The sequence below is a fragment of the Microtus oregoni genome, unplaced genomic scaffold (assembly GCF_018167655.1).
Source record: "Microtus oregoni isolate MIOR12 unplaced genomic scaffold, Mior012 000021F_ref0000039, whole genome shotgun sequence".
NCBI classification, from domain to species: domain Eukaryota; kingdom Metazoa; phylum Chordata; class Mammalia; order Rodentia; family Cricetidae; genus Microtus; species Microtus oregoni.
Genome location: NW_024543080.1, coordinates 9231034 through 9258336, shown reverse-complemented (window position 1 = coordinate 9258336; position 27303 = coordinate 9231034). Strand labels below are relative to the sequence as shown.

Sequence of the window (27303 nt, the reverse complement as noted above, 5' to 3'; positions counted from 1 at the left end):
AAACCTGAGTTTCTACTCCTACCTCCAACATCCTAGAATTTCTTGTCTTGGGAACAGGATGGCTACATTTGTATTCAATATCAACAAATGTGTATTATTTTGGCTCTTATCTATAATCCTCTAAAAGTATCCTAAAACTTTGAGTGGTAATAAACACTACTTCAGGTTCATAAGCAGGCAGCCTAAATGACGGAGTGACAGAGGTATGAACTCTAGCACATAATTACATCCTTCAGAGAATCGCAGTGAGGGCTGGGGAGACGGTTTAACAGGTAACAGCACTGGCTGCTCTTCCAGAAGACCTGGCAAGGCAGCTTTCATCTGTCTATAACTCCAGTTCCGGACAGTCCAGCACCATCTTGTGGCCTCCACAGTTAACAGATATGTATGTAATTCACAGACATACAAACAGGCAAAATCCTGTACACACAAAATAAATTTTAAATTTTAAAAAGAATCTTTAGTAAAAGTCTAGCAAAAGCAAAGTATCGGGCACTATTACAAATAATGCCACTGTACTATCAGTGTGTATTCTCACCAGGCAGTGGTGTTGCACACACCTTTAATCCCAGCACTCTAGAGGCAGAGGCAAGCAGATCTCTGTGAGTTCAAGGTCAGCCTGGTCTACTGAGTGAGTTCAAGAACAGACAGAGATAACAGAGAAACCCTGTCTTGAAAAAAAAAGTTTATGTTCATTTTAATACTACTCTGAATAAGACTTAAAAATTACTGAGGTGTAAGAAAAACTGGTTCTCCTGGTTCTGAGTGTGCTGGTGCATGCCTGTAAACAAGAGTTCAGGCCTATGCAGCAAAACTCTGACTCCAGAAAAAAAGGAAAAGGCGAGAAGAGAGGGACACGGGGAGGGAGGGCACGACTGGAACCACAGCAACAGTTTTATCTATCAGAAAGCAAACAGATCTAAATGGATATTTGGGGTAGTTACAGAAATCAAAACAAATATCAACTATTTTAAGTTTATTACCCCAACTCTAGTTTCTAGACGACTGACTCATTCTATAACACAGAGAGAATGTGAGCAGCCATGACTGAATGGTGGATGGAGCTGACCAGTCAGTCACCTAGAATCCCAGCACTTGAGAAGCAGAAGCAAAAAGAGAAATAGCAAATCTAAGGTCAGTCTGAGCTACATGAGACCCTGACTCCCTTTACCCTCAAAAGTTAAGTGAGTATTTTAAGTCACTGTTTCCTTGAAAATATACTCATTTCAACTGCCTTCCTCAAGCAACTTGGAGACAACCCTGGGGACAGCAATGTTTTCTCAAAATCCTCTTTTGTATAAAAGCAAAGCATATATTTGTGATTACTAACATAAAGGAAAGCTCTGGGCTTGGTGTTTCTGTCTCTAAATCTTATCTTTTTTTTTGTCAGCTTTTTTTTTTTCCTGAGACAGGGTTTCTCTGTAGCTTTGGAGCCTGTCCTGGAACTCACTCTAAAGACCAAGTTGGCCTCGAATTCACAGAGATCTCTGCCTCCCAAGTGCTGGGATTAAAGGCGTGCACCACCACCACCCGGCTTTTGTCATCTTAATTGTGTAGTTTAGTGTCTACATGTAAACTACATATCTAACTGTGAATAGGGCACTGTGCTGTGCTTTTGTCAGAGGATGGGAGTAGCCTAAGCTGGCAATAAAGGGTCTGAAACCAGTGTTTGCCTGTGCATTCTAGGGAGCATCCCTAAAATCACTTGAAATATTAGTTAAAATAGGATTTCCTGTTTACACTGAGACAATTTCTGGAGATATGGCCCAAGAATATGTGTTTTCAAAGGGGGCACCCCATTTGACTCTGACATACTTTAAAGTTTGAAAACTAGTGGCTAGGAAGCCTATGGGCAGAGTGGGCACCAGCATTAAGTATTTATGAAGGAGTGCGAGTTAAAAAAAAAGATTAAAATTTTAAAGCAAATAGTATCACACTGAAAACAAGTTAGCTGAGACGCTGTTTGTTTTGGGAAGAGGGGTTATCATATCTTCCTGTGTTATCCTAGCTGGCCTGGGACTCACTATGGAGCCAGGTTGGCTTCAAACTCTGGGTAATCCTCCTATCAAAGCTTCCTGGTGCTGGAGTTACAGGCCTATGCCGTCACAGTTGGCTTCTCATGCTTAATACTTTAAAGTGGGGATTTAGATGTGAGATTTGGCCATGGCCCTAAGTATCAGACAAACATCACAATCTTTTTTAATCATTCTTTTGCAGATGATTTCTCTCAATTTCACAATATATGAAAACATGACACATGTGCCATCAGATTTAAATTATTAAGAAACAAGTTTAATGGGGTGATACAGGAGAATTTTCCATGATATACCCCAAAGTCTTATCTACAACCAACAACAACCTGTTAATAAGTACATTTGTGTGTAGCAATTCATCTCAAGTTATGTTATATATACATATGACTACAAAGACTGAAACTTTGTGTTTTCTTGTTGTTGTTGTTGTTTCAGACAGGGTCTCACAATGCACCCCAGACTGAACTAATACTTAACTGTATGGTTCCATCTGAGCTTGAACACCAGCCTCAGTCTCAGAAGTGCTGGGATAACAGACATGAGCCACCAAAGCCAGCTTCAGACGAAAATGTCCCTTTTAATCCACAAAGGAACAGTGAGTTCTCAGCAATATATCCAATCCCTCCTTTAACCTCTTTCTTCAGTACCATTGCCCTGTGAAAGCCTCTTCATATAAAGGGATCTTTGATGGCACCCTGGCATTCTGCCATTTAAACACTTTAAGAAGTGATATTTTAATAGCCTTCCTGGCTGTAAGTCTAAGTCGGAACAGAAATCTCTTGATTTTCTTTTTAATGGATTATGTTCTACATTTAATGTAATGCTGCATATTTCCCATTTGTCCGGAACTACAAGTGGAAAAAAACAAGTTTTAATAATAAGTAAAATTTCCCAATCAGTCACAACAAACAGTAAAGGCAAAGCACACATTAAATCTTGAGCTAAATGTCAGCCTGTAAATTTCAAGTAACCTAATAATCTTTTAGATGTTAAATGTTCTGGTGTTAGAGAAATGGCTCAATAGTTAAGAGTACTGGCTGTTCTTGCAGAGGACCTAAATTTAGTTCCCAGCATCCACATGGCAGCTAACAACCATCTGCAACTTTAGTTCCAGGGAATTTGACCCGTTTCCTGGTTTCCTTGGGTATCTAGCACATATGGTACATAAACATTCAAGCAGACAAACACCTAGATACATAAAAAAAAATACCTTTTAAAAACTAACTTCTTAGTATTTCCAAAATGCTACAAAAGGTACAATATAATGTGAACCCTAAATATGTTTGATAGTACCTTTGGTTATTTTCATAAAGGATAAATGAAGTAAAAGAGAATAATAACCCTTCAAATTCTCTTATTACCGTCTTTCACTTTCTTAGCATTCTTAGAAACAGACTCTAAAACAAGCTAATTTTAAAAAGGAAAAATTAACAATTTTAAAAGAAGACTACCAGGCATACTTGAGACACTGTATAATACATGCAGTCAGTTATAGAGGAACTTCATAGCTGTGTTTATAACCAAGAACCCCTAACACCAGAAGTCCACAATTAACTGACACTCTCATGAGGACAATACATGAGGAGAAAACTGACACGGGAGATTTCTCTCCCCTCAAACACAGCTCATTGTGTGGGGCCATCAGAAACATAGCATTTACCATGTCTCCACATAAACACTTTCTCTAGCTTTTATAACATTGACACAGAAGACAAAGCAGAAATAACTGTTGGATCAACTCAGAGAAGTAAACTAAGGGAAGATTCTATTAGCACTGGTGGGAAAATCTTCAAAGTAGAGAGAGGTGCAGAAAGTAAGACAAAGCATTCGTAAGTGAAAACTCTAATGTCCCTATAAAACACATGTGACAAGTATTCATTAGCAGTACAACATTAAACAAACTAAAACTTCCCAAATGTCCCTGGTATCATGCACCTGGTTACTAGTGGAGGATAAAGGAAATTTCAGCTGGTCATGGTATCTCATTCCTGCATCTCAGCACTCAAGTGGCTGATATAGAACTGCCATGAGTTCAAGGCCAGCCTAGGGCTACAAAGTGAGATGCTGTCTAAAAAGGGAAGGTGGTTTATCCTATTTCAAAACTGAGCTAAAACCTTTGTTCTTATTGACATAGGACAGAAGAAAGCCAAAATTAAGGGACTATTCTACTGTAACTAATATCATAATCTTTTGGTTTTGACTCTTTAAAACTTTCCTAAAGGTATAAATATTATCTCAAAATCTTTAAGATTATACAAACACACAAACAAACACACACACATACACACACACACATACTTTCTGTCAGGATATTAGTAGTCATACAGAGTACTAACTAATTTTAGAAATAAACTTCATCTAGCTTCCTGTACATATTTTCAGGTTTGAGTTTGAAGCAGGTAACTAGAAATTAAGTTTGTGTACTCCGAATGTACTTAATAGATTGTGGTCCTCTCCTCTTTAGGAGATTTGTTGTATATGACATTTAAAACAATTAAGTTTTCTACAGTGAACCATGAGCATTCCTAGCAGTGACTTTTGAGGTCTCCAAGATGATGGGGCTCTGCAATGATGATTCTGCCTGGATTGTGGTGACAAACACAATCTAGCTTCGGGCTAGAAACTGCTCAGGACAATTTCAAAGCTGTTAGCTAAGATAGTCCAGCCTCATAGACTGACTACTCTAGGCCAAGACTTCAGAGAAGCCCTGCACTTTTCCATCACACAGAGACTGGACAACAAATGATACAGCTAGCTCTCCTAGGATTTGACCATTATCCCAATTTTTTCAGGGTACCCCCAATGATACTATTACCCCCAGTCAGAAGGAACTAATTTTAAGAACATGATGCCCACATTCCAAGAGGTAGGGTATGAATGGTTTTTGTGATTCAGTGTGTTATGTATGTTTATCACTGTTTAAGGGGTTAGGTGCAAGTTGTTACTGATCATGGTCAAGGAGGAAATTAAGCAAAGGAGGTTAGATTCAGGGATCTCTTTCTGTAAATAAGAAAGGGAGAAATAGGAATAATAAGATAAAAGGGTAGATATTGAATCTACTTTTAGACTAAAAAGCAATTACTAGTCTCAAATATTTTATATTCAGATGGACTTTTGTATACTGATACAAAATTAAGGTTATTTTTGCTGTAAGGTATTATACCTATGCAACTTATTTAAAATTGTAATGTAAAGTTCAAGTCCTTGGACACCACTATTACAAACTATTTAGGATAATTAAGATAACAATCAAACTTGTAGTAACGGTTTAGATGTAGACAGAAATAAACTTTATGTAGCCTCATGTGTTTTAGATAGTCTTCAGAGATCTACAGAATATGGCATTTAAGATGTTTTAATAATATAAGGCTTTTCATGACAGTGAGACACATCTGCTTCTGGCAACTCTAATATACATCAAAAAGGATGATGTGCATTGAAGAACCTCCATATGGAGTTTGTTTCAAATGTGGGCCAAGTTAGCCACTGGACAAGAAACTGCCCTTGCCTCAACTTCTGACAGTGTTCTGTCCAAATTGGACAAGCAAAACACAAATGAGTACAACTATTGAACTTTGCCAAGATAAAATAGGCCAGTCCTTCAAAGTTCCTGCTACACAGAAAAGTCTGTAAGATAGTCTAGGTCTGTAGGTCAAAAATGGATGCCCCAACATTGCAGAGGAACCTTGGGTGACTGTCCAGGCAGCCATATGTTTTTGTCATTTCTATAGTTTTAAGAGTTGCTTTCTCTGTATTTCCTGTTTACTCAGGTAATATTTCATCCTTCTCAGGTCTCTGATGGTGGTTAAAGATTAGATAGTTATACCATTTTCTTTTATACCAAATTCAGAAAAGAAACTTACAAAAGAGATATAAAGTGTATAAGGTTGGAAGACATAAAAGCTTAAGTTGTTTATCCAAGAAAACTTTTTAAGGTCTAAAAAGATACTTTTAGATTGGTAATACAAGTTATGATAGGAAGTGGTTCAGGTATAAAACTCTGAACTCACCAAGATAGGATAGATATTAGAGTATTTTCTCCAAATTTGCCAATTACTACTGGACATTATGAATGCAATTTTTAACTGATAATTTTTTTTGTCTGTTTCTGTTTTTTATTTTTTGAGACAGGGTTTCTCTGTAGCTTTTGGTTCCTGTCCTGGAACTAGCTCTTGTAGACCAGGTTGGCCACAAACGCACAGAGGTCCGCTGCCTCTGCCTCCCGCGTGCTGGGATTAAAGGCATGCGCCACCACTGTCTTGCTCTGCTAATTGTTCTTCTTGCTAATACTTCTACTATGTTAGAGGTAAAACCTTTCCTTTTTATTTAGACAATATCTGATCATTTTTTCTTATTGTATAAGTTTTCTGTGTTAGAGTTATAATGGGGAAACGTTATGATATATTTGATCGCAATATGAAACTCCAAGACTGTTAATAAAATTAACCTTGGATTGCGGGGGCAGAGGCAGTGACTAATTGGCAATAATTAGACATAGAGAGTACAGAAGACCTGGGAAGATGGACGTACAGGAAGGAGCAGGGAGAGACTTAGAGATTCATGGGCTTTTTTTTGATTTGGAATGTGTAGTCAGAGGCTGCTCATTTGTTCCTGGCCACCCAGACCCGAAACAATCACACAGAAACTATGTTATTTGCAACACTGTCTGGCCAATAGCTTAAGTGCATTCCTAGCTAGCTCTTACATCTTAAGTTAACCCATTTCTATTCATCTGTGTATTGCCACGTGGTTGTGGCCTACTGGTAAGGTCCTGTCCTATGTCCAGCATCTATCTCCTGTGACAGCTACATGGCTTCTCTATGACTTTGCCTACTCTCTCCTCCTATATCTGCTTGGAATTCCCACCTTACTCTATTCTGTGCTGCAATAGGCCCAAAGCAGCTTCTTTATTAACCAATGGTATTCACAGCATACAGAGGGGAATCCCACATCACCTGCCCTTTTCTGTTTAAATAAAAAGGAAGGTTTTAACTTTAACATAGCAAGATTACATACAACAAAACAGTTATCAATCAGGAATTATAGTTACAATATTTATTTTTATCTTTTATCATAACTAAGAAAAACTATATCTATTCTTCAACTCCATCAAAGACTCCAGAAAGATATATTACCTAAGTTAAAAGGAAGTGCATTGTAAGCAACTTCCAAAACTCTAGAATTGACAGAGACATCTTGCTGCCTAGACAGTCACCCAGAGTTCTTCTGTATCATTCAGCTACCCATCTTCAGCCTACAGGGCCATCGTTTCTGGCAGACTTTTCCATAAAACAGGAAATTTCAAAGACATTTCCGAGTATAGCAATGGTATGGGAAAAAGCTCTCTTACCAGGTCTCTGGCAAAAAAAAAAAAAAAAAAAAAAAAAGTCAGCTGGTTGCTTCTCAGCTTCTCTGACCTAGCACTTTTTAACTCCAATATCTAATTCCTGAGTCTTTATTGGTAAATAGAACAATTTAGATTAAAACAAGTAACTCTACCAATCATTTTACTTATTATTATTATTGTGTATATATAATGTGTGCATGAGTGAGGCCTTCTGTGCCACAGTGCATATGTGGAGGTCGGAAGACAACATTTGGGAGTCAGTTCTGTCCTTCCACTGTGGGTTCTGGCATCAACTCAGAGGTCAGGCTTGGGTCATAAGCTCTTCTACACACTAAACCAGATCACTAGTCCAAGAGAAACATTTTTTTTCCTATTTTAAATTGTGCAAATTTTTCTAGGCACAATGGCACATGCCCAGAGTTCCAGCACTCTGGCAGATGGAAGCAGGATGATCCAGAGTTTGAGGTCATTTTTAGCTACATGTAACTTAGGTCACATGGCATCATACCTCAAAATGAAAAGAAAAAAAAACAGAAAGAAAAATATGATCTATTTTAAATTTTTGTTTGTTGTATCTTTGTTGAGACAGTGTCTCATGTAGCCCAGGCTGGCCTCATGCATGGTATGGAGATGAGGCTTGCTCTGAATTCCTGGTTTTCTTACCTCCAGCTCTGATGTCCTGGGATCACAGATATAGGCCACACACTCAGTTCTAATTTGGATTTTAGAATCTCCATCACCACCTTAAAAATAAAAGTGGAATCTGGACCTAACTTCCAGCTTAGTTGACCTTTCAAAGTACCAAAATCCTAGACACTCATTTTTCCACATCTGTATGGAGAAAAAGTGGCGTTTTTATCCCTAAGTATTTCAGCTTTTGCACGCAGAAATTGCAATGCTGGTGCTTAGTCAATCACCATATTCGTCAAATTTGTATATAGATATCAAAAAGCAAAATCTTACATCTAAAAAGAACTCAAAACAAGAGGTATAAATTTTATTATGAAATGCTTCTAAAAATTAAAAATTAAGGCAACAAAAACTGAAGCAGTTTTGTCCAAAAGCTTTCCCCACAGACCCTAGGGCAGGCCTGTGGTTAGGTGTTTATGAGGGGACTCGCACCTGGGCCGTGGTCTGTTTCTAAATAAACCTGCACCTGCAGTGGCTTTTCACAGAACTGCCGTCAGGATCTGCCTGTCAGTTGGCTGGCATCATCCCGCACTTACCCTCACCCACCGGTCCTGATCTACAAGTGGCCTACTTCCAAACTTCATCTGAGAAAGAAAGTGTAGAGTTCATGGCCATGTATCTGGAGACACGTAATAAGGAGGGTCCCAAGAGAACCCCTCAAACAACAATGCCTGGCTTTAGGCCATCAACCCCAGCAGTCTGGTTTAGCTGTGCTTTAAGGAAACAAACATATGATCTATTTGAGGAGGAGGCTGCTGCTAGGCAAATATGGCTTATTTCCTTTCCTATAATATACAATTTTTTATTTCTTGTTTTAGAATCTTCTTTTACCCTGTCATTTCCTTACCAGAAATTTAACTGTTTCCCACACAATCCTTCTCAAAAATTCTAAATTATTTTAATTCTAGCAAATCACTACTTAATTCAAGCCACCCTTTACTCTTAAAATAAATTGCAATACACTCCACTGTGTCCCCACAGTACCTTTTATAAAGGTTAGCACACTACTTTACCTTCTTAAGTAACTTTCTTCACATGTATACAATTTCTCCCATATACTAAATGGATGCTCCCTTGAAGCAAAGTGGGGTTCATAAAAAGTAGTATCAAATGGCACATATTAGAAGAATATGGCTGGGTGGTGGTGGCACACATCTTTAAACCCAGCACTTGGGAGGCAGAGGTAGGCAGATCTCTGAGTTCGAGGCCAGCCTAATCTACACAGTTCCAGGACGGCCAGGGCTACACAGAGAAACCCTGTCTTGGAAAAAAAAAAGAAAGAAATATAAAGAGAAACCAAACAGGAACCATAGGGCTAGGGATATGGCTCAGTGAGCTCTACCACTACCAACACACACAACACACACATACACAACACACATACACATGAATACATACATCACACACATGCAGACATATTCACACACATATACCATACACAAATATACACACATATACCATACACACACATACACAAATGCACATACACCACACACATGCATACATATGCACATGAATGCATGCATACACACACATATCACACACATACACAGATGTCATGTATACATATACATAAGGAAACAAACATGTCATATATTTGGGGAGGGGCTGCTGCTATAGGCACCATACACATACGCACACCACATACTCACATAAACACAGACATGCATACATACACCACACACACATACACACATGAACCCACACAAGCACACATACACACACATGCACACATACACCACACACACACACATACACACACATGCACACATACACCACACACATACACACACATGCACACATACACCACACACACATACACACACATGTACCTATACACCACACACACATACACACATGAGCCCACACAAGCACACATACACACACATGCACACATACACCACACACACACACAAATGCACACATACACCACACACACATACACACACATGCACACATGCACCACACACATACACACACATGCACACATACACCACACACACATACACACACACATGTACCTATACACCACACACACATACACACATGAGCCCACACAAGCACACACATACACATACAGCAGGGTTTTTTTGATAAAAGAGCCAGACTCAATTCTGGAGACTGAAGCAAGAGGACTATCAAGAGTCTGAAGATTGTCAGGCTACACATTAAACCCCAAGCCATTTTCAACTACAGTGTGAGCAGTGGTTCTCAACCTGTGGGCTACAACCCCCACAAGAGGTTGCATATCAGATATTTACATTACAATTCATAACATTAGCATAATATTTTATGGTTGGGGTTCACCACAACATAAGGACTGTATTAGTGGATCTCAGCATTTAGGAAGGGTGAGAACCAGTGTACCAGAGAAAGGAAAAAAGAGAATAGGAAAGCAAATACATGTTTTCCATGTTCTAATTCTTTTGTCAGGTGTTTGCATTTGTGTCAATACCATACTAAATACATTTTTCTTAAGAACAAGAAGAAAGAATAATATATATGAGGAATAACAAATGGATGCAGGCCCGTGCTTGACTCAGTCAGTAAAAGCATTTGTCCCATAAGCATGAGGACCTGAATTTGATGTACAGAACCCAAACTTCAGGTGTGCTGGCCAGTGCTTCTCATCTCAATGCTGAGAACATGGGACCAGCAGGATCTGTGGGTCTCACTGGCCAGTCTGGCCTAGCTGGTGCACTCTGGACCAATGAGACCCTATCATCTCATAGGAAGTGAACCACTCCCCTGAGGATGACACACAAGGTTGTCCCTCCAACCTTCACAAACACACACACATACTATCGCAACACACAAACAGATTCCCCCCATGAACATACATATGCACATAACACACAGAGATGCAACAGTAAAGATATGCTGAGAAAAATCTCAATTTTCCTACAAACCCAAAGCAACAGATCCATAGTCAGATATTGTCTGGGTTCAATAAGATTTTGGAAAGCGATTTAAAATTTCTTTTCCCGGGCTATGGCTGAAGTGAAATAGTAGAGCACTTACCTAACATGCATAAGGTCCGGGGTTGGATCTATAAGCACTGAAAAACAACGAAAAAATCTCCTTAGGTTTCATTTGTATGGTTGTGGCATGCATGTCATCAAAGCTAATGATAGTTAATAAGTACAGAGACCTAGAACGTGGCTGAGATGTAACAGCACTACTCTTTTAGCATTTTACTAAATGCTAAAATTTACATTACTGAAGAGCAGCTTTTTTTCTACAGATCAACATCAATGCTAAATATGTTGTGTCCTTAAGAGCGTGTGAATAAGCTGTATTACACAGCAGAGAGGCATTTAAGTTGCAGCTGGAGTTAGGGTTGCTAATCAGTTGGCTTGCAGATGTCCTGAATTGTCCCACTGGATCCAAGATAACCAACCACAGAATTCTTATTGCTGAGAAGCCACAGGAGAGCAAGGGAGAACTGCTAGGATCCTGAATCACTGACTTTGAGATTAAAGGAAGGAGCCATCGCAAGATAATATGGCAGCAATATCTAGAGCTAAGAAAGGCATGGAAACAGACTCTCTCCGAGAGACTCCAGTAAGAACACAGCTTTCCAACACCTTGACTATGATCCAAAGAGACCACATCTGACCTCTAACCTACTGAAAGAAACAATAATTAATGTTTGGTCTTGATCTTTGGGAGTCCAGATGGTCTGCAGTTCCTTCCTCAAGCACAAACCGTGACTGAGATGTGGCCACATGACTTTGGAAAATTATTTTTAAAAATAAAAAGATGGTCTGTTTGCTGCAGGCTTTAAAGCCTAGGTGGATGTCTTCTGAGGCAACTCAACACCACAAGGGCAGGGAAGTACCAAGCAGAAACTCAGGTAACAGAATCAAAGAGAATGTTCAAGCTCTGCTTGCAATGTTATCTCTAATAGCTAGCTATACAATATACAAACAGCATTGGGGGAAAATCAAAGTTATTTGTTTCTGAAATGAACCCAGAGTCCTGTGTTTCTGTCTACAATTGTGTTCCTTTCCAGGTCCTTGTGTTGTCCACAACCCTTCTAGCTGTAGCACTGAGGCACTAAGTTTGTGGTTATTTATTATAGCACCAATAAGAGATCAACACTTCCATCTTTGAGGTCCATAACTTCCTTGTATAATTGAAGTAACCACATATTTTCATTTAAAATTTCTCTTTAAGGCAAACTAAAACATGGTTGCTAGCAGAAAGACCGAGCTACTTTCTCGGTCTTTAAAGTAAATGGTTTTTGGTCATTCTTTCAATTGTTAAATATTCATTGGCATTACTCCAAATGGCTGGGCTACACAGAAATGAAGTATGGCCTGCGATCAGAGGCAAATACAGCCTCGCAGGTAATTAGGATATTTTCATGATGGTGAAGCTGCACAGCTTTATAAGGTGGAGGGAAGCCCGGATTATAGAAGGCCTCCCGGAAGAAGTAATATTCAGGCTAAGATTGAAAAGTAAGTAGCAATCAGGCATAAGTGGGATGATGAATGCAGTCTAGGTAAAGACTGTAATGTCACTGACAAACTGGGAGCTCAAAGAAACCATGCCCATTCAAGGAGATAAACTACAGTATGTCAATAGGGGTTCAAAGACTCTATGCTTCACTTTTTTCAATATAAAGATCCTTGAATATCTAAGACAGTTCATAGAAGACTACAAGACTCTATATGGGTGTAAATTTGGATTTTATGTAGATGATTGTAAAATATATTTGGTTACCTAGTTCAAGTCATTATCAACATGAAGTACATTTGCAGAAACAGTATCAGAATATTATCAGGGACTTGCTCATACTTGAAAATAAACACTTAGGTAATGCACTCATTGTTATTTTAAATGTGTACTGGGATACTAAGTACACGAGTTAGCAGTCATGGTACTAAATGCTTTAAAATAACAATTAGGAGTGATAAAAGTATTGAAAGAAAATCAGCAAACAGACCATTTTTTTATTTTTAAAAATAAATTGTTTTTTTTTCTTTATTCTGTGTGAGTGTGTAAGACGAAAACCTCCAGGAGGTTTCTGTTCTCTCCTTCCATGTGAACACCGAGACTTGAACCCAGGGTGACAACAGGTATCTGCCTGCCTCAATAGCCTCAAATAGACAATCTGTCAGGGTGGGGACATAGCACACACCCTGGGTTTCACCAGTACTGCAAACATAACAAGGCCCCAAAACAAAAACAAAATAGCAACACAATGATGCTCACATTTATTCATATATTGTCTTTATATTGGGCATAGCAGATATGTCTGTGAGTATTGTCAGTCTCTAATCCTGAGGTTTCCAGTTTTCCTAGTACAAACTACCCTGGGAGATTTTCACGAATGATAAAATAATGTAGACTAGGAAATAAGGCAATAAATCAGAAAGTCACAGGAAAATAAGAGGCAGATAAAGGAAGGTCATGTATTTTAGGCTAAGGACTAAGGGACTTAAGGGGGCTGTTTGTTGCAAAGCACTATGGGAAGAGGGGTGTAGCGATAGAGCACAAGGTGATGAGTGGCATGGACACAATCCTGAGTTCAGTCCGCATGAGACGCAGAATGGTGGCCCAAACCTGTAGTTTTTCCTAGTTATCTTCAGCTATCTCAAGAGTGTGAGGCCATCTTAGGCTACATAGGACCCTAGATCAAAAAAAAAAATCAGTCATTCATGTAACCAAACCAAACACTTTTTCAGATATAAGCTTATAAACTCTCAGTGCTTGTCACACACTGCCAGGGGAGTTTCACATGTCTCACTTCCAACTCACTTCTAGGCTTCTGTGACTTAAAATAGATACGGGCCTTATTTGCAAAAGGTTTCTATCGATATTAGTCTCAAAATAAGTGGTTTCTAACAAAAACCAGTGGAAACTATACTTCATCTCTTCCATTTTCTTTCTTACACCTAAAAATAATCTTTCTTTCTTTTTGTACCAAAAATAGTGAACTGTGTGGTACTGATTTGTCTCAATAAGTTAGCAGCCATTAACTCCACCATATATTTCCTACTATCCTCATATCAAATTATTAATATTAATATTACTACCTCCTTGAAAGTGAAAAAAGGAATAAGCTACTTTGGACAATTTCAATCATCTGAAACTAGCCAATAGTTCTGGGATATAAATAAATATTCATTTAACTATTATTCTAAGTTCATCAAAACTTTATTTAATATTTCATTATTCAAATACAAGTTACTACAAAAATTAAACACCTATATTGCTGGGCATAACAGTAAATATTTTTAATCCCTACACCCAGGAGGCAGAGGCAGAAGGATCACAAATCCAAGGTCAGTCTAGGTTACACATGAGATAACCTCAAAAAAACAAGGACGTGTTGTCAGGCACGGGCAGTCTCAGCCCTCAGGAGGTAGAGTCACAAGAGTCAGCAGTACAAAGCCAGTCCAGGATACACAGCAAGTTCAAGACCAGCCAGGGCTGCTCGAAACTCTGTCTCCAAACACAACAGTGAATATACAAAGAAAAAAGAGGTGATGGAGACATGACTCATTGTTTTAGAGCGACTGTTGCTCTAACAAAGGACCCAGGTTCGATTTCGAGCACAGGCATGGTAGCTCACAAACATCCATAATTCCAGTTCCATAGTATCCAACACCTACTTCTGGCCTTTACAGGGTACCGGGCAAATATATAAAGCAACCTAGTACACACCTGAAAGAAGAAGAAAAAAAAAGGAAAACAAAATATGACAGAACTTGAAACATACAATCACCTAATAGTGTGAAACAGGATGTCTTTAAGAATCAAAATCCTCCTGCTTCAGCCTCCTGTGTACTAGGATCATAGCACACGCAGTAAAAATACATTTTCTTGAAAAAAAATCCCTCAATTAAGTGGTAAGTAATTCTAACATCAGACTTGGAAAATTAATACTGGAACTACTAGAATAGAAGAAATGACTTATAAGCTATTGTTCATTGAAAGGATCTCAGATAATTAGACTAGAACATTAATACTGAAACTATTCTAGACAGGTGGTGGTAGCAAATACCTTTAGACCCAGCACTCAGAGGCAGAAACAGGCTGATGTTTGAATTCCAGGACAGCCTGGTCTACAGAGCAAAAAAGACAGAAAAAGAAAAATACTGAAACTATTTTAAATAGATAGGAAATATAGTGTTTAGAATAAATGATATTAATCTAGTCATTCCCATTTAAGATATTTGAAATAGTTTTTAACTTATCTATAATATGTTCATTTTGATCAAAGTATGACTAAGTTTAAGTTTTCACATGCTTTGAAAGAAAAAATGAACAGAACACAAAACAATCACACAATAAATGGAAATTTTAATACAGTATAATTATAGCCCCAGTTTAAATGTCTTCAAAATCAAAAATTCTTGAAATGATCTCTCAGGCCTTTTTAATCTGTCACGGTGTTGAATATATTTTAGTGGCCTGCCTGAGTGCCTTGCCCTTGGTGGCGAACTCTAAGAGGTCACATCTTTTCTATCTGATGACATCTTCCTTGACTGTTCAGTTTGCCTTTGGATCCGCAGCAGTATAAACTGTGTGCCACAGACCATTAGCCACGAACATAGCATAAACCACAAGCAGTTAATATTGCTATCTACTAAAGCTTACATTCAAGGGCACCACTCTGTTTTCCCCACTTCTCCTCAATAATTTATATTCACTTTGCCTTTTAAAAAAAGAAGAAAAGATCCTAGCTCTCAGAAGGCAGAAAGAAGCAGCTCTAAATTCAAGGTCAGCCAGGTCTACAAATCAAGTTCCAGTACAGCCAATGTTAAGTAGGAAAACCCTTTCTGGGTGGGTGGAGGAGATGGAGGAAGAAGAAGGGGAGGAAAGGAAACCTTAAGATTCAAATATGAGGTTTATGTCAGAACATCGGTTTCCAGCCACATCCTATTGGTTACATTGTATTAGCAAAAACTGTGTAAAGTCCTTTAAAGATTTCAGAAATCTTGGACACGTGTACTTTAAGATACCACTTGTCTGAAAAATGTAGTAATGTTCTCTTTTTATAAAGTAACATTTTGTTACGGAATTTAAAACCATCATTTTGTGATACTGTACGACCCGTATGATGCTCAAGTGGATGACACACAATATGGATGTCAACTAGCTCACAAGAAATCAACTGCAATACACACGTGCATTTTCTTAACATAAAAGGGAGCAGATAAGCATGAAGTCCTAGCATAAGTAGGCAGGTAGACGTTTATGGGACTGATTTCTTTTTTAAATTTAATTTTCTTAAAAATGAAAATAAACTATCTTTTTTTTCATTATACATACCCAATTCAAGTTCCCACTTCTTCCCCTCCTCCCATTCCCTCCACTTACTCCCCAACCCCACCCCCTCCCCATACACTCCACAGAGAAGGTAAGGCACATTGCTTTGGGGAAAGTCCAAGGCCCTCCCTACTATATCTGGGCTGAGCAAGGTATCCATCCAAAGAGTACAAGCGGTAGGGGTAAATCCTGGTGCCAATTCCAGCGGCCCCTCAGTCTGCCCCAGCCATGCAACTGTCACCCACATTCAGAGGGACTAGTTTGAACCTATGCTTGTTCCTTCCCAGTCCGACTGGAGTTGGTGAGCTCCCATTAGCTCAGGTAAACTGTTTCAGTGGGTGTCCCCATGATGGTCTTGACCTCTTTGCTCCTCCCACTCTTCAACTGGATTTATGCAGCTCAGTCCAGTGCTCTGATGCAGGTCTCTGGACGGCCCTGGTTTCTATAGCAGACTCCCTAGTAGAAGTCTCTATTTCCACATGTGTAAAACTGATGTTGAAACTGATGGTTGCTGAATCCACTCTAGTAGAGTTTAGAGATGGTACATTTGTATCCATCATTCATTAAGCTTTATATAGCCCCTAAGATACGTAGTGAAATAAACTTTCTATATATATATATTCATTGAGCAAATACTGAACATTCCTCTATCAAATTTGGGGAAAACTAGAGGGCTTTTTTGTAAGTAACTTAAGCTCTGATTTTATTCACAACACAAATCCCTTAAATTTGGGCAGAAATACTAAACCTTTTTTTTTTTTTTTTTCGAGACAGGGTTTCTCTGTGGCTTTGAAGCCTGTCCTGGAACTAGCTCTGTAGACCAGGCTGGTCTCGAACTCACAGAGATCCGCCTGCCTCTGCCTCCCGAGTGCTGGGATTAAAGGCGTGCGCCACCACCGCCCGGCTACTAAACCCTTTTTAAGAGGTTTTGTTGTTGTTGGCAAGGAAGCTGGAGTGTAAAAAGACAGAGACTTGAAGATGACTTAGTCGGTAAAGGCGCTCTCTGCTAATGAAGCTTGATGGATTGTAATCCCCAAGACCCACATGGTGGAAGCAGACTACTACAGGGCCATACTCTTGTTTTAAAGACAGGTAAACCCCACGCTGGTTTCCAGCATTGAACGTCTGCTTGGTGCACAGCTGCGCCCCCCCCCCCCCCCCCCCCCCCCGACCGCAAGCTCTCCAAGCTCGGGGAAATCATTTATTGTGGCCACTACCATTCTCTCGGAGCCTAACCAACACGCTGTCCAGCATGTTTGGCGCTAAGTCAACGCTGAAGAACACACACTGAAGAGCTGTTCAACACTGTAATTCGATACTAGACCTAAGGGGCCAATCCTTTACCAAACCCGCCCCTGAGAGCTTCAATGGGTCTTTTGCAGAACGTCTAGAAATACGAAGCTTTTCCAGCACCAGGAAAACCACGGCGTCTTTTCCCCTTCCCAGGAGCATCCTTCCCGAAATCCTCCGCTCTCCTTCCCAGAAAGAGAGACAGACAGACAGAGACAGAGACACAGAGAGAGAAACCAAGCAGGTGTAAGCCCGCGCCTGGATAACCCGGCGAGGCCCTGCTTCAAAAGTCCAGACAGAAGGAAAACAAGCCACCAGCCTAACTTCCATTCTGAGGAGCGGAGAGAGCAGACCGCGAGCTGGAGAACTCTAGCGCAGCCCACTGGGCGCCGGGCCGACCAGTGCTGACGGAGACACTCGGCGCCCTCTGCCGGCCAAGAGCTGCCTCGCGGCGCGGGCGAGCTTCCGGCGCCACGCCCGGGCTCGCGAGAGACCGCCCGGAAGTCGCCGCCCGAGGCTCAGCAGAACAGAATGCCCTCGCCCGATAGCGTTTCCACCCGGAACTATTTTAATTCGCCGGAACCGACCGGGTTTAAGAAGGCACGGTGAGACTAGACTTCCGGGGCGGTGAGCGGAAGTTCGGCCGCTGGAGCTGTGCGGAGAGCATCCTGGGAGCGGAAGAGAGAGGACCTGTCTGCCGGGGATCCCGTGTTCCGCGACACGTGTGACGGAGTGTGCGGGTGTTGGACGCCTCTGCCCGCTGGAATTGTTGTTTCCGCGCGGAGGTCAGAAGTGGCGGAAATCGCGGCGTCTCCGGGAAACACGAGACGGCGTGAGGGCCATGGTGAGGAAATCCCGGCAGCGTGGAGCGGTCCAGTGGGCAGCTGTGCGGGCCAAGGCAGGTCGCAGCGCCGCGGACGAGAATGAGGACGATTTGGGGTCGCCGCCCTCTCCGGGGGACTCCAGCTACTACCAAGATCAGGTAGATGAGTTCCATGAAGCCCGATCTCAGGCGGCCTTGGCTAAGGGCTGGAACGAATTGGACAGCGGGGAGGAGGATGTCGATGAGGAGGAAGAGGTGCTAGCCTTAGATGTGGACGAAGAGGACGAGGAAGATGAAGAGAGTTCGGAGGATGAGGAGGATGGCGAGGACGTTGATGATGACGAGGATGGTGGGAGCTCTGTGCAGAGTGAGGCTGAGGCTTCTGTGGATCCTAGCTTGTCCTGGGGTCAGAGGAAAAAGCTTTATTATGATACAGACTATGGCTCCAAATCCCGAGGCCGTCAGAGTCAGCAAGAAGTAGAAGAGGAGGAAAGAGAGGAAGAGGAGGAGGCGCAGGTAATTCAGCGGCGCCTGGCCCAAGCCCTGCAAGAGGATGATTTTGGAGTCGCTTGGGTGGAGGCCTTTGCAAAACCGGTGCCCCAGGTGGAAGAAGCTGAGACTCGGGTCGTGAAGGATTTGGCTAAAGTCTCTGTAAAAGAGAAGCTGAAAATGTTGAGAAAAGAATCACCAGAGCTCTTAGAGCTGATAGAAGACCTCAAAGTCAAGTTGACGGAAGTGAAAGATGAGCTGGAGCCACTGTTAAAGTTGGCGGAAAAGGGAGTCATTCCCCCTGGGAAAGGAAGCCAGTACCTGAGGACCAAGTATAACCTCTACTTGAACTACTGCGCCAACATCAGTTTTTATTTGATCTTAAAAGCCAGGAGAAACCCTGCACATGGACATCCTGTTATAGATAGGCTTGTCACCTATAGAAATCTCATCAACCAGCTCTCGGTGGTGGATCAGAGACTGTCTTCCGAAATCCGTCACCTACTCACTGCCAAGGATGGTGCTATAAAGAAAGAACTGAATCCAAAAGCAAAATTACCCAAAACGAAGCCAAAGTCTGTCTCACAGACTCCTGCTGCTGTTGCCGACCTGTCTGATGATGCTGATTTTGATGAAGCTGCACTAAGACACTCTAAGGAAATGGAAGACAGGCAAAAGTTGAAAAGAAAGAAAGAAGAAATTAGTGCTGAAGAACAGGTTCTCGAAGATCAGAATGCGAAGAGAGCTATCACCTACCAGATTGCTAAAAATAGGGGACTTACGCCTAGGAGAAAGAAGATTGATAGGAACCCCAGAGTCAAGCATAGGGAGAAGTTCAGAAGAGCCAAGATTCGTAGGCGAGGCCAGGTTCGTGAGGTTCGTAGAGAAGAGCAGCGGTATACTGGTGAACTCTCTGGCATTCGTGCTGGAGTTAAAAAGAGCATTAAGCTTAAGTAAAGTTATCTCTGGCCTAGTTTTTGGCAGCAATTTTAGATCAATAAAAGTATTTTGAACTAAAGTGATTGTGTTAATATGTAATGCCTAGTTTTTATTATGTTTAAAATTGGTCAGCAGGGAAATTGGAGTGGGGGGGGTATTGTTTTGGGCTTGTTGGTTGATCTTTGTGCTGGGTGCCGCGGATTTGAAGCTGGAGCCTGTGCATAACTAGCCAGGCACTCTTACCAGAGAGCTGTCTTAAGCCTGGGCTACTACTTTATTTGCCCATGAAAGTTCTACAAAGAATTGTGGAAATTATAATTGAAAAGAAAATACGGCATTGAAAAGTGTTCCAATATTTTAGCAAATATTAGCCAAGAAGAATTTCCGAGCTAGTTGTGAAGTGTTAATGGCATTTAAAGCACTTTTATGTAGGTCTTCATATGGAAAGAATGAATCTTTGACAGAGTTTTTTTAAAAAGGACCAGGCAGATTTCAATTACAATTCTTGGGGCAGTATATTTACATTTATGGGTTTGGTGTTAAAATGGGTTCCATACATCTGTGGTAGAAACTACTTTGGTTAAATGTGACCAAAAGAAGTGGGGGAAAGATGCCTTAATTACACCAGTTGAATTTTTTAATAATCCTTGTTGTGGTCAATAAGGTGAGAATGCCATATTCCCTCTGCTGGTGATTCACTGTGGTTACTCTTTGGGCCTATTCTCAGTTTGCTGACATTTCTTAAGATTGTGATTTAAAACTATTGATCATCCTTAAAGTAACAAAGGTAGGTACAGTCATTTTACTCTCACAGATGAAGAAGCTGCAGTTTTGGGTTGAAGAGGTTATTTAGTGTTCTAGAGCCCGTGTTCTGCAAGTATTCAGACTTGAGTTTGAATCCCCAACAACAAAAACAAACGTGGCTGTTTGGTCTTGTAATTCCAGTTTTGGAAGTGGACACATCCCTAAAACTAACTGGCCAGCAGCCAGGCCAAAAACAAGCTTCCAGCCCAGTGAGGGGCCAATCAAGGCATTAAGGCAGGAAGGGAAAGAGGAAGAAGACACCAAGGTACCCAGCTCTGGCCTACCCACAGCTGCAATTATGCGAGATTAACTTGCTATAACGTGCTAAGGACACCTGCTTAGAATCTGAACAAACCAACTTTAATATTTATTATCTTAACCTGACAGCTATTTCCCCATTGGAGCACACATGCCAAATTATTTTTTTTCTTAGAAATAAAAGATAGCTCGGAAATAACATACTAAAATAATGTTCTGACCACTTTATTAGTACTTATTTCCTTATTCTTCAACAGCTAGGTAGCAAATGTTACCTGTATAAGTGCATGCTGTTTTAGGTCTGTAGAATGTAGGGGACAACTTAAGAGAGTTGGTTCTCTTCCTTCAGAGTTGCAAGAATTGAACCATGGTGTGGGGACAAGTGCCTTTACCTCGTGATCCTTCACTGGCCCTCTAGTCACATCTTGAAGATGAGGAAATTTGAGGCAAAGGGAATTAACTTTGAAAATCACACAGCTCTTAGGCATCACAGGCAGGATTTTAATCCATTTTGCTGGCTTCAGAGCTGAACTCCATTCTTCCTTTTCAGATAAGTAGAAAAAAATTTGAAGTTTCCTGGGTGACTTGAGTTCCATTTTCTCCACCTGTTAGGATAACAGTGTTTAAGAGTAGACTGATTAAGCCACTTGAATTCCAAACCACACTTACTTAGTAGCTGTGACTCTAGACAAAGTACTTCTCAGGCTTGTTTTGTTATTTGTGTAGAACCCGGGTAGTGGGGCTTGAGGATGTGTTCATTTAGTATACTGCTCGCCTAGATTGCAGGGAGGCCTTGGATGCAGTCCTGCACACTTCCTCAAGTGGACAAGGCAGGGCACACCCATAATCCCAGCTCTTGGGATGGAAGTGTCAAAATCAGAAATTTTTAAAGGAATTTTCAGGTTCATAGCCAGCCTTTCTCAAAAAAACACTGTTGGCTAAGAGTATTACCTACTTTAGAGGGCTGTTATGAGGATTAAGTGAAGTAATACATGAAATATTTAGAACATCTGTTACATCACCTAATAAGTGTTGAGTTATCACTAGCGAGCTAATATCCCTGTCAAAATAGTTCAAGGATAGCTAGGCTGTGTGTTTCAAGATTATACTTAGACATATGATCGAACACAATTATGAGTGTGGCCTCGGGTTAGATGAGTTAATAGTCTCCATTCTAACACTGAGCATGTGGCTGGTCTATTTCACCTTTTCCTCACATTGAACAGTAGATTATTAAAGCCATTTAAGTAGCCATGTGACAGGTCATGCTTAGGTTCTGTTTTAAGGGTTTTTAGTCCAAGAGTTGGAGCTTAAGATGGTCTCATGCAGCCCAGGCCGGGGTTGACCTGGTTATGTAGACGGCAGTGTACCAACACCCCAATAAACTTTCTTAAACTAAAATGTGAAGAATACCACTGGTAAATTTATAACGTGTACTCAGCCAGCTCCTGTGAGCCCCAGGCAGCTCTGGTTTTAACAGGCACTCATTCCAGAGATTCTGGTTCAGATGGGCTATGGGACACTGCAAAATGCTAGGCTGAGCATACCACGATAAGTTTCTCCCAGCTGTAACAGGTATATGGAGTAACCAAAAGAATGAGGCAAGAAACTACTACAAAACTGGATAGTCCTAGAGAATGTGTTCCAAACAGTGGAGTTTTTTTCCTCTAAAACCATAGGATAGAAGTGATCGCAATTTATAAGTGAATTACATGGACCAGAAGCCCTATAGTTTGGTAAGAAAAACCTTAGTGGGGGGATGGGGAGGAGGCACTGAAATATAGCTCAGTGGTGGAGGGCTTAGAACTGCAGTCAGTCCAAGAACTACAAGACAGCCACCATAAAACCTGTGGGCCAGGCATGGTGGCACTTGGGAGGAAGATTGCCATGAGTTCAAGTTGTTCAAGACTAGAACTGGCCATGAAACCAGACTCTCTTAGAAACGTTCGAGCTGGGCATAGTGATACAAACCTTTAGTCCCAGCACTCTGGATGCAGAGGCAAGCAGATCTCTGAGTTCAAGTCCAGCTTGGTCTACAGAGAGAGTTTCAGGATAGCCAGGGCTACGTGCAGAAACCCAGACTTCAAAAACAGAAAAGAAAAATTAGAAATACAATAGAGCTGGGCAATGATGGTGCACACCTTTAATTCCAGCACTTGGAAAACAGAGTAAGGCAGATCTCTGTGAGTTCAAGACCAGCCTGGGCAACAGAGTGAGTCCAAGAGCTACCAAGGCTACACAGAGAAACCCTGTCTCAAAAATAAATAAATAAATAAATAAATAAAATACTATGGAATGTTCCTTTTAACCTTAGAAGTTGCTTCATTTGTCCTGGGTTAATAAGGAACTAAGATAATTTTTTTAATTATTTTATTGGTGGTTTAGCCTGTATGTTTATCTGTGTGAGGGTGCTGGATCCTGGAGTTACAGACAGTTGTAAGCTGCTATATGGGTGCTGGGAATTGAACCCAGGTCCTCTAGAAGAGCAGTCAGTTCTCTTAACCACTGAGCCATCTCTCCAGCCCTGGAACTAAGATAATTTTACAGTTTGGTAGATGAGGTGATGAATAATAAATGTATTAATATTAGTACCTAGAATTATTTATATTAAGTGACCACTTGTAGACAGTTTTATTTCTTTTTTTTAATTTATTTATTATGCATACAATAGTCTGTCTGTGTGTATGTCTACAGGCCAGAAGAGGCACCAGACCTCATTACAGATGGTTGTAAGCCACCATGTGGTTGCCGGGAATTGAACTCAGGACCTTTGGAAGAGCAGGCAATGCTCTTAACCACTGAGCCATCTCTCCAGCCCCGACAGTTTTATTTCTATTGTACTTAGTATACCTTAAAAATAGGAATAAAAGTCAAATTATTTTTTAAATCCCAAGACTTTTGGTATACTTTTAGGAGTCTGAGAACTACTTAAATCTTTTTGTGCATTACAAAATAGAAAAATTAATAAAGATGTCAATTTTGGGAGCAAACATAAATAAAAGTGATTAACCACTTAAAAAAGATTTTGTTGGGCCTCCCTCGAGAAGGCAGGATAAACCATTCTAGGTTGAGATGTGAGAAAAGCTGTGTATCCATTGGTGCAAAATGCTGGTAGAAAATTGGGAGTAGGGATAGCAACCTGAGGAATGCCAAGTATGCTAGGGAAAAGCAAGAATGTGAAGCAAGAGCCATCCTGGAACTAGCTCTTGTAGACCAGAATGGTCTCGAACTCACAGAGATCCGCCTGCCTCTACCTCCCGAGTGCTGGGATTAAAGGCGTGCGCCACCACTGCCCGGCTCCTACCTAGCTCTTATATCTTAACCCATGTCTATTAATCTATGTATCACCACAAGGCTGTGGTTTACCAGGGAAGGTTCTGTTCTGGAGTCTATGTGGCGTCTCCCTGACTCCACCTACTCTCAATATCTCTGAGAGGATTTCACGCCTGGCTTTCTGCCCTGCCATGGACCAAAACAGCTTCTTTATTAATCAATGGTAATAAAGCATACGCACAGTATAAGCATACAGAGGGGAGTCCCACATATTTGGAGTCTGAGGAAGGAAGGTTACCAGAACTTTGAGGCCAGCTTGGGCTAAATAGTGTGTTTCAGGCCAGCCAGGGTTACATAGTGAGGGCACTACTCAGAAAGTTTTTTCTTGTTGCTTTTTGTTTTGTTTTTCCAGACAGAGTTTCTCTGTAGTTTTGGAGCCTGTCCTGGACTCACTCTGTAGACCAGGCTGGCCTCAAACTCACAGAGATCTGCCTATCTCTGCCTCCCAATTGCTGGGATTAAAGACATGCGCCACCATCACCTGGCTCAAAAAGTTTTTAAAAACATTAAAAGGTAACATACCTTTTAAAAACTTTTAGACTGGCAAATACAAAAACATAGGAACATACACACCCATGTTTCTACCACCCAAAGGACACTGCCATTAACACTTAAGAAAATGTACAACAAATGACAGAAAACACAATTATTTAATATTTTTAGCTAATGTTTAAGAAGAATAAAGTTAGTGGGAGCCAACAAAATCTAGTAGTTCAGAAGTAAAGAACTAGATGTAGTTTTATTTTCAGATAGGGCCTCGCGTAGCCCTGACCAGTTTCAAACCCTCTAAGCAGCCCAGCTGGTCTTGAGCTAAACTTCCTTTCTCTCCCTCCTGAATGCTGGGATTCCAGGCATATGCTACCACACTCCAGAAAGAACTGAGTTCTCCAGAGCTCTCAGATTTGAGACATACTGACACAAATTTCCGCATTAAAATAAGTTTAACACACAGTAGTAAACTGACTATATTGTTTTCAGATAAGACACTTTCAAATTACCACATTACGTCAAACCGATGAGTCAAGAAAATGATTGTTTTAGAATCACAAGTGCACACCTTTAATTCCTCAGAAGCAGAGGCAGGTGGAGCTCTGAGAGTTCAGGGCCAACTTGGTCTACATAGCAAGTTCCAGGACATCCAGGACTACGTAGTAAAGGGATCTTGTCTCAAAAAAAATAAATAAATAAAATAACAATAATAATATGCAATACAGGGAGATGTAAAATCATAATTTATAATTAACCCGAAAATGTTACTAACTTGAAGACTTGAATTTTCTCTTAAATAAAATATCTCCTCTTTGATTTTTAACATAAAAATAGAATAATTTATATATTATACTAAAAAGGATTATCATCTCTTCTCAAGTGCTGAGTTGTCTCACAGCAGAAAGAAGCTTATACTAAAAATACATGATCATCCATGGCATTAATCTCTACAAGGCTTTATACACTGTATTATAAATATCTATCCTTGAAATCACCAGAGCTTTCGAAACTCAAACATGGATGACTAAAACTTCAAACCAAATCGAAAGGCTCCTTCTGCTTTCTTTCACATGAAAACAGAGCTGGAGTCTTAATTAAGAAAAACCTTGTCGTTTTTTCTTAAAAGTCCAGGGAGATGTTCTGTTCACTTTCCAGAAGGAACAGGTTCAAGCTTGTTTTTATCATCTTGGCCTCTGTAATTGTGTCAATCAGCTGAATCAGCCCCATTACATAGCTCACTAACGCTAATGCATAGCTGTGATTCTATTATTGATCAAAAACCTAAAAGCATATGAAAATTGGGAACTTGGAGTACCATCGACCTTTTTTTTCAGACACAAAGTTCATAAGTCGTCCTATACAGTTTAGCAGACTCATATTTCAGCTGATTTCGTGCATTCATTATGCTGTCATTTAATTAGTGGTAGCAAAACATAAATAGAGTAGCTATTAAAAGCCGAGAAGCACAGACACCAATTCGCTGAAGGACTCCTCGGCATGTGCTGTTTCTGTAGCTATGACATCTTGGCTTACCAAGGAGAAAGCTGGAGTTTAGACTAGACAGAATTTCTTCTCTTGCTTTATGGAGGGGGTAACGAACAACACACAAGAGACTGTCACCTGCCATTCCCTCACCCAGGAGATGTAGTTCATCTTAATGATTTGTGAAGCCGGGCAGTGGTGGCACACACCTTTAATCCCAGCACTTGGGAGGCAGAGGCAGGCGGATCTCTGTGAGTTAGAGACCAGCCTGGTCTACAAGAGTTAGTTCCAGGACAGGCTCCAAAACCACAGAGAAACCCTGTCTCGAAAAACCAAAAAATAAATAAATAAATAACGATTTGTGAAAAGTATGCTCTTCTTCTACCTCATGCTTAAATCCCAGGTATATGCTATCATAGCTAGGCTCCCACTCGACGGAAACATGCCGGGCACCTTTAGGACTGGATCTGACAAGAATATGATTCGTAGGAGTTTCTACATGAAAAATCAAGAGGACCAGTTAAAGTACAGACCTTGGGTTTTCTTTAACAGAATTTTGAAATTCCTAAGAGACAAAATGTCTTTTTTGTTTTAAATCAAGATTCCCACCCTCATCGAAAGATTCAAATGAGCTAGGTTATACTATTTCATGCCAACATTCAAAAGGGCCTGGATCAGGAGGATTATGAGTTTGTGACCAATCCTGTGCTCACTCCCAACCCCACCCGAGCCTTATTTTTTTTTTTGGTGTTTTTTTTTTTTGTTTTTGTTTTTTTCGAGACAGGGTTTCTCTGTGGCTTTGGAGCCTGTCCTGGAACTAGCTCTGTAGACCAGGCTGGTCTCGAACTCACAGAGATCCGCCTGCCTCTGCCTCCCGAGTGCTGGGATTAAAGGCGTGCGCCACCACCGCCCGGCCCGAGCCTTATTTTTAATTAAAAAAAAAAAAACCAAAACACTCAACAAGGGGCTGAAGGAATATAATCTTCAGTTAGATGCTTGCTGTGCCAGGCAGTGATGGTGCATGCCTTTAATCCCTCGGGAGG

At 40.7% G+C, this 27303-nt stretch overlaps 1 protein-coding gene across 1 annotated transcript; it reads left to right on the top strand.

Moving 5' to 3' along the window:
* The first annotated feature begins 18290 nt into the window (after window positions 1–18290).
* Window positions 18291–19973, top strand: Utp3 (UTP3 small subunit processome component). The gene has a single exon (XM_041671417.1). The coding sequence runs from the start codon at window positions 18485–18487 to the stop codon at window positions 19910–19912; it is 1428 nt and encodes a 475-aa protein (XP_041527351.1). The 5' UTR covers window positions 18291–18484; the 3' UTR covers window positions 19913–19973.
* The last annotated feature ends 7330 nt before the right edge of the window (window positions 19974–27303 follow it).